The 9,003-nt window shown below is 45.5% G+C and overlaps 1 protein-coding gene across 1 annotated transcript in view; it reads right to left on the reverse strand.

Annotated features, from left to right (window-relative positions):
* Positions 1-496: 496 nt before the first annotated feature.
* LOC143292196 (annetocin receptor-like) overlaps positions 497-9,003 on the reverse strand; it is a 34,559-nt gene continuing 26,052 nt past the window's right edge. Inside the window, exons 6-7 of the mRNA XM_076602379.1 lie at positions 1,320-2,083; positions 497-744 (exon numbers count right to left, since the gene is read on the reverse strand). Of these exons, the coding sequence (XP_076458494.1) occupies positions 497-744; positions 1,320-2,083 (1,012 nt within the window). The remainder of the gene's footprint in view (positions 745-1,319; positions 2,084-9,003) is intronic.

Below are 9,003 nucleotides of genomic sequence, written 5' to 3' on the forward strand. Positions count from 1 at the left end.
GACCCCCTCCCTATCCTCCCTCACACCATGGTGTCTCCATCAACAGTGACCCCCTCCCTGTCCTCCCTCACACCATGGTGTCTCCATCAACAGTGACCCCCTCCCTTTCCCCCCTCACACCATGGTGTCTCCATCAACAGTGACCCCCTCCCTCTCCCCCCCTCACACCATGGTGTCTCCATCAACAGTGACCCCCTCCCTCTCCCCCCCTCACACCATGGTATCTCCATCAACAGTGACCCCCTCCCTTTCTCCCCTCACACCATGGTATCTCCATCATCAGTGACCCCCTCCCTCTCTCCCCCCCCCCACACTACGGTGTCTCCATCAACAGTGACCCCCTCCCTCTCCCCCCTCACACCATGGTGTCTCCATCAACAGTGACCCCCTCCCTGTCCTCCCTCACACCATGGTGTCTCCATCAACAGTGACCCCCTCCCTATCCTCCCTCACACCATGGTATCTCCATCAACAGTGACCCCCTCCCTCTCTCCCCTCACACCATGGTGTCTCCATCAACAGTGACAGTTCTAAAGGAATTGAACGAGCACAGGCTGTGAGCCGTGGAAGTGGCGCCGTGCCGTGGCGACTGGTCCGTGCAGTGTGGGGAGCGGACGCAGCAGGCCAAGGCGCCGACTCTGGTTCTGAGTGAGTTCCAGATGGTGTCGCTGAAGGCCATGTAGATCCAAGGGTTGGTGCAGCTGTTGACACTGGCCAGCAGCAACACCAACGTGAAGAATATGTCTGTCAGAAACACACAGAAACAGTAACACTGGCAACATGAAGAGATATTATTGTCTGTCAGAAACACACATAAACAGCTGTTAACACTTGCAAAAAATAACACCAGTAACACCAGCAACCTGAAGAATTTGTCTGCCAGAAACACACAGAAAAAGCTGTTAACACTGGCCAGCATTAAAACAGGCAACCTGAAGAATATATGTCAGAAAACACACAGAAACACCAACAACCTGAAGAATATGTCTGTCAGAAACACACAGAAACACCAACAACCTGAAGAATATGTCTGTCAGAAACACACAGAAACACCAACAACCTGAAGAATATGTCTGTCCGAAACACACAGAAACACCAACAACCTGAAGAATATGTTAACACTGGGCACCAGTAACACTAGTAGCGTGAAGAATATGTCTGTCAGAAACAAACAGTAATGCATGTGGAATAATGATTCAAGGAATATACACACAGGAATATACAGCCAAACAGACATGATGGCAGATAGGCGGACAGACAGAGAGGCAGGCTGACAGACAGAAAATCAGACAGACAGACAGGTGTCTGTGTCCACTCACTGTCATAGGGCACGTGCTCATCGTACACAGCCCAGAGCTGCCCCACGTAGAACGGCGTCCAGCACACCATGTAGACCAGCACCACCGTCAGCGTTAACTTGATCGTCTTCATCTTGGCCTTAGAGATACCCTGTGCCCCTCTTCCTTTGCCACCACCACCACCCCGAGGTCCTCGGCCGGCCTTGGAAGGAACCGATGAAGAGGAGTCAGGCTCCCGAGGGTGGAGAGACGGCTGACTGGGGGCAGCAGCTGAACGACCCACGTTCCGGCACGCTGAGTCAGGACGGTCCGAGTTCCCGTTGTGAAGAGACGGTCGTGACAGGGCAGTAGCTGGGGCAGCCAGGTCGATTGGGGATGTCAATGACGTTTGAGTCATGCCATGTGGGGGATTCACGTGACCGAAACTCCCGTTCTGAAGGTCCGTGTGAGAGTCCGTGTGAAGGTCGATGTGACAGCCTCCGTCCTGGCTGGAACTGGGGGTAAAGGCAGCAGCTGTAAAGGTGGAGGAAGGTAGAAGGGTGGAAGTGGGGCCGGCGTGTTCTGTTGTGAAGCAGTGAGGGGAGGTGGGAGGCGGGGACGTGCCCGGCCCGTTCTGCTCACGGGTGTGGCAAGACGTGTGGGAACTGTTCCCCGTGGATGTCGCAGGACTGACGCCACTGTGAGGGTGAGCGTGTTGTGTTGGTGGGGGGATGGCGTGGGGACGGGGTAGGAAGGGCGCTTGGTGCGTGTCCCTTTTCGGGGGATCTGGGCACTGCGAAATGTACCTGTGGAATGAGGTGGGCACAGCAGTCAGATCGGCATTTTATCGGCAATTTGCCTGCCTGTGTTTGGCTGTCTTCGTCTGTCTCCTGTCTCGTTGTTCCCCTTCCCTCTCGCGTCAGTCTATATGTCTGTATGTATCTATTATCTGTATTATGTTATCTACATTCCAAATTGCATCTATGTGTGAATGCGTGTGTGCGTGCATAATTGCTCACAAGAGATCTCTTCCATAGTTCCAGTCTTAGACGAAAGAGCGCGCGCGTACATGCGCACACACACACACACACACACACACACACACACACACACACACACACACACACACACACACACATACACACACACACATACACACGCACACATACATACATACATACATACATACATACATACACACACACACACACACACACGTGTGCACGGACTCATGTTGTTTAACTATCTGATTAAATTACAGGAATTCCAATGATATGAATTGTAGAATTTGCTTGAAATTAGTCGTATTTCTGTGTTAAGAAAAAGAATATAATTCCCCACAAACAAACAAACTAATCATGCCCTTGAGCTGAAAAAAACAACACCCAACCAAACAATTCCCTTGTTTTCGACAACATTCTGCCCACGGAAAATCTGACCGCTTCGTTTCCCAAAAATCGAAGAGCTTTCAGTAATCATTCCGCGCTGTGTCGGCCCCACAGAAACAGGGGACATAACTGGAACAACCCACCAATCAATACCCCACCCACACCCCCACCCCTCTTTATCTTCCGTTTTCCTGTTTTCTTCCCCATCACAGCAGACAACAGAAATAAGCTAGCGGAAAATTGGAGATCATCAGAACCAGCGTGTAATGAGTTCCAAATGACCCATCCCTCTTTCCGCTGCCCCTTCCCCTTCCTACCCCCACCCCCTCTAAAACTGCGGTCATCAGAATCAGTGTGTCGTGGGTACCATGCCCAGCTGTAATAAGTACTTCTTATAAAACCGCGGTCATCACACAATCAGTGTGCTGTGATTTTCATGCCCAACCATAACACTTTAATCATCATAATCAGTGTGTCGTGGGTTCTATGCCCAACTTTTACCCCTTCCTCTAAAACAGGGATCAGTCACAATACGTTTGGGTTCCAAATGACCCTCCCAACCCTCCCCTTCTTACTCTCCCCCCTAACGCCCCCTCCCCCACACATCCCCTCCCCAATTCCCGCACCCACTCTCCCCCCTCTCTCGCTCGCGATAGTGTCTTCATTTTCCAACATGTTCATAATATCTAGAGTCCTCATTTTCCGTTTGGTCCATTTATTCCGTTTCTGGCCACCAATCTCCCCCTTCCTCTTTCTCTCAGTAATGTCCTCATTTTCCATTTGGTTCATATATTCAATTTCTGGCCACCAGTCTCCTTCCTCTTTCTCAGAATAGCGTCCTCATTTTCCAACAGGATCATGTAGTGTCCTTATTTTCCATGATGTTCATATATTCCATTTCTGGTCACCAATCTTCCCCTTCTTCTTTCTCTCAATAGTGTCCCCATTTTCCAACCGGTTCTTATATTGTAGTGACTTCATTTCCCCTTAGGTTCATATATTCCATTTCTGGCCACGACTACACCCCCCTCCCCGCACCCTTTTCCCCCTAGTAGTGTCCTCATTTTCCATCATGTTCACAATGAAATTCAATTTCTGGCTACATAGTGTCATCACTTTCCATCATGTTCAGATATTACATATCTGGCTGCATTGTGTCCTCATTTCCCACCAGGTTCATATATTCTGTTTCCGTCTGCATAGCGTCCTTATTTTCCATCGGGTTCAAATGTTCTATTTGTGGCTACATAGCGTCCTCATTTTCCACCAGGTTCACAGCTATATTCTCTTTGTGGCGATGATATAATGTCCTGATTTTCTACCAGGTTCATATTTTTATTTCTGGCTACAGCGTCTCTTCGGCAGATTTTGTTTTTCGAAACATACACGCGTTCATGCTATTGTTTTGCAGCAGGTTGGTTTATTATTATTATTTCATTCTTTTTTTTTTAATTACACAACCAATAACAGTCTGTTATTACCAATAATCTTTGCTTCTGTTTATTTTCTTTCTTTTTTTTTCTTTTTTCTTTTTTTTTTACATTGCCTTATTGTTTCTCTGGTTTTTGTTAATTTCTTCTTCTTCTTCTTCTTCTTCTTCTTCTTCTTCTTCTTCTTCTTCTTCTGTTCACGTTTTCATCAATGTCTTTTGTTGCTTTTTTTTTTAACTATGTATTTTCTTTCTCTCTTTGTTTCTTTTCTTTTTTTTCTTTTTAATTCCTTTCGTGTTGTATACTGTTTTATAATACGCTACCCCTTTCTGCCCTCCTGTTCCCGTTGACGTGGGCAGAAGGCCTGACTCAAAGTAACGTCTTTTTACCCCCTTCTCTCCTTCTTCCGTCTTTCTTTTTTTTTTCTTTCTTTTTTTCCAACTTTATCCTTCTTTGCTTCCTCTCATTTCTTCTCTCCCCTTTTCTCTCCACGTTCCTTCAACGTCGTCTCCAGCAGTGAAAGCCAAGGCGACTGCTGTTATTCTTCTTTTTTTTTCCCCCCTTCCTTTTAATACTTCAGCCTTCTTCTTTCTTTCGTTAACATTTATTTTATTCTTCTTCGACGTATTCATTATCAACTCCTCAATCCTTTTCGTTTTATTATTCTATCTATAGTTCCTTGTTGCGCGTTAGATTCCGGTCTGTCTGTCTGTCTGTCTGTCTGTCACATCAAAACATCAACTGTTCTGCTTATAAACACCCATGAAAAAAAGTCGCGTTTTATAGCTGAGTTATTCTTTTCTGCCAATAACTACGCTCGGTTTTCCCTTTGTCGAGGTTTCCAAAAGAACCTTCGATGACTGCCGCTGGAGGGTTTCCTTCCTGCGCCAACCTGCATCTACACATTGTTATGCTCTTTAGTTTCTATAATGGGTGTGCGTGCGTGCGTCAGTGTGTACGAGAGTTCACGAGTGATAATGTGTGTTTGAGAATGTGTGTGCGTGCGTGTAATTGTGTGTGTGTGTGTGTGTGTGTGTGTGTGTGTGTGTGTGTGTGTGTGCGCGCGCGCGCGCTATCAGTAAACTCGATATGACAGAACCTGACCAAAAATATGTTTCAGTAAACTGTTTGAAAACTGGGTATCCAAAAACACCTTCAATAAAAACCATTCCAGCCATCCCTTTGAAAACCAGAACTCCTTCGTGGTTTGTGTTGTTGTTGTTTTGTTGGTTTTTTGTTTTTTTCTTGCGGGGGGGTGGCGGGGAGAGGGGCTGATGTTGGGTGGTTTGAGGGGGTTCCTTTCTCGCCTTCCTTTTGTTCCGCCTTCAGTGCTGCATGATTATTGCATGCTGTCATTTCATGCACGGAGCGAGAGGCGTGAGAAAGTGCAGTAACGATGCCCTATCAAGACTAAAAAAAACTGCAATCCCTCCGAGTTCAGATCGAGGCCAGCACCCATGGTCAATTCCTGGTTATTGGGAATCGGATAATGGCTGCCGGATTGCTGTTTTCCCACGCACACCATTAGGGAGGGACTGAGACAGACAGACAGAGACAGACAGACAGACAGACAGAGAGGACAGAGATAGAGACAGACAGACAGACAGAATTCACATGCATTTGTCTGTTTTTCCCCATTGTGTAGCTTTTCCCCCTCCTATTGTGCAGATTTTGCACTTCCCCACCATTTCACTGTGCAGATTTTGCACTTTCCCATCCCTCCCCCCCCCCCCTTTCACTGTACAGATTTTGCACTTCCCCATCCCCCCCCCCTTTCACTGTGCAGATTTTGCACTTCCCCATCCCTCACCCCTCCTTTCACTGTGCAGATTTTGCACTTCCCCATCCCTCACCCCTCCTTTCACTGTACAGATTTTGCACTTCCCCATCCCTCACCCCTCCTTTCACTGTACAGATTTTGCACTTCCCGATCCCCCACCCCTCCTTTCACTGTGCAGATTTTGCACTTCCCCATCCCTCACCCCTCCTTTCACTGTGCAGATTTTGCACTTCATCATCCCTCACCCTTCCTTTCACTGTACTGTACAGATTTTGCACTTCCCCATCCCTCACCCCTCCTTTCACTGTGCAGATTTTGCACTTCCCCATCCCTCACCTCCCCCCCCCTTTCACTGTGCAGATTTTGCACTTCCCCATACCTCACCCCTCCCTTTCACTGTGCAGATTTTGCACTTCCCCATCCCTCACCTCCCCCCCCCCTTTCACTGTGCATTCTGCACTTCCCCATACCTCACCCATCCTTTCACTGTACAGATTTTGCACTTCATCATCCCTCACCCCTCCTTTTACTGTGTAGATTTTGCACTTCCCCATCCGTCACCCCTCCTTTCACTGTGCAGATTTTGCACTTCATCATCCCTCACCCCTCCTTTTACTGTGTAGATTTTGCACTTCCCCATCCCTCACCCCTCCTTTCACTGTACAGATTTACAGATTTTGCACTTACCCATCCCTCACCCCTCCTTTCACTGTACAGATTTTGCACTTCCCCATCCCTCACCCCTCCTTTCACTGTGCAGATTTTGCACTTCCAGATCCCTCACCCCTCCTTTCACTGTACAGATTTTGCACTTCCCCATCCCTCACCCCTCCTTTCACTGTACAGATTTTGCACTTCCCCATCCCTCACCATCTCCTCTCGCACTGTACAGATTTTGCACTTTCCCCACCTCCCCCTCCCACTGTGCAGTTTTTGCACTTTTCATATCTCTCACTTCTTTATGTTTTGATGCATTTACTTGTTTTGTTTATTTCATTCTATGTTAATGCTTCACACAAACCTTAGGTCGTCCCTATGGCACTATCAATATCGAAGGACGTACCATCACGAAATAATCTTCGATTCGCTGATGATATTGATGGACTGGCAGGCAGTGACAAAGAACATATTATGAAGTCCCGACGAAATCTTTCAACATCTGGTTTATTATGAAGTCCATAACTTAGTCTTTCGCAATGTGGTTTATCGTGAATCTTTCAACATTGCTATGAAGTCCATCGTAATATTTCACCATGTGGTATGTCATGAAGTCCACAGCGTTATCTTTCACCGTGTGGTATATTATCAAGTCCAATCTAGACTCGTGGCCTGTGATTGCTGAAACAAGGTTGGAAAAGTGCTCGAATTTCTCATTCCTTTAGCAAGTGATCGATTGTGTGTCGGGAGTTTTAGGGGTGCTATAATTTGCCGTGATAACCGGCATTTTGCTGCCAGTTAATTTGTTGACTCCGGTTTGCTGATCCCCCTCTCCTCCACCTGTTCCATTTCCCTCAGAAAGCTGAAGCCACATGGCTGTGTTCGTGTTGTACTTTTTTTGTTTGGGTAGTCTGTCTCTTTCGTTTGGATATTCTGTCTCTTTCGTTTGGATATTCTGTCTATTTCGTTTGCATAGTCTGTCTCGTTAGAATGTTCTGTCTCTCGTTTGGATATTCTGTCTATTTCGTTTGGATAGTCTGTCTATTTCGTTTGGATAGTCTGTCTCGTTAGAATGTTCTGTCTCTCGTTTGGATATTCTGTCTATTTCGTTTGGATAGTCTGTCTATTTCGTTTGGATAGTCTGTCTCGTTAGAATGTTCTGTCTCTCGTTTGGATATTCTGTCTATATCGTCTGCATTTTTTGTTTGGATATTCTGTCTATTTCGTTTGGATATTCTAATTAGTATGGATATTCTGTCTTTTTCGTTCGGATATTTCGTTTGGATATTCTGTTTCTTTCGTTTGGACGTTCTGTCTCTTTCTTTTAGTCATTCAGTCTATTTCGTGTGGATAGTCTGTCTTTTTCGTTTGGATATTCCGTCTGTTTTGTTTGGATATGTTGTCTCTTTCGTTTGGATATTCTGACTCGTTTGGATAGCCTGTCTCTTTCGGTTGAATATTCAATCTCTTTCCTTTGGATATTGTGTCTCTTTCCTTTGGATATTCCGTCTGTTTCGTATGGATATTCTACCTGTTTCCTTTGGATACCCTGTCTCTTTCGTTTGGATATTCTGACTCATTTGGATATTCTATCTCTTTCGTTTGTATATCATGTCTCTTTCATTTGGATAACCTGTCTCTCACGTTGGATATCTTGTCTCGTTGGATATTCTGTCTGTTTCGTCTCGATATTTGTTACAGTACCATACATACATCGTTACAGACCATACATGACAATACACACATCGAACATCAAACGTGACAGAACAGTACATGCATCGTGATATAACATGCAACAAAACAGAACTCGAGATATCACATAATACAATACACGAATCATTATATCATACTGGACAAACTTCAAGCCCTCAAAAACAATAACAAATACCAGATAGGGAGAAAACAAAGAAAGAAGGTGAAGTGACAGAAAAGAGAGGATATGACAAAGGAAAGAAAGAAAGAAAGGAAGAAAGGAAGGCAGAAACGAAAGGAAAGAATGAAAGAAACGAAAGGAAAGAAAGAAAGAAAGCAGCTTCCTCTCATAGCCAGGACAAGACAAGACGTGTGTGTGAACGCGCTTCTTTGAAAAAAAAAAAAAAAAAAAAAAGTGTCTCTCTCTCCCCGTCTGTCTGTCGGTGTGATCTGAAGTGTGCTGTCGGTGCCAGATGGTTTTTTTTTTCCTTCAGGTTTCTTATTCTTGTTCTCTTATCTCTGTATAGAGTGATTTGCAGCGCTGCAAAGAAGAACTGTTCAGATTCCTCCATGCCTGTCGGTTGTGTGTTGAAGTCTGCAATGATGTAGGTAAATCGCCTCGCTTCCTCAACAGTTCCTTGGAGGATTGTTTTAGCAAGTCCATTGGATCTTGCTACGTAGCCATACCAGTGTAGTTGGTTTATTTTTTGGGGGTTTTTTTTGTTGTTGTTGTTGTTGGTTTTGTTGTTGTTGTTTTTGTTTGTTTTGTTTTGTTTTTG

The sequence above is a fragment of the Babylonia areolata genome, chromosome 18, assembly GCF_041734735.1.
Source record: "Babylonia areolata isolate BAREFJ2019XMU chromosome 18, ASM4173473v1, whole genome shotgun sequence".
In the NCBI taxonomy this organism is placed as follows: domain Eukaryota; kingdom Metazoa; phylum Mollusca; class Gastropoda; order Neogastropoda; family Buccinidae; genus Babylonia; species Babylonia areolata.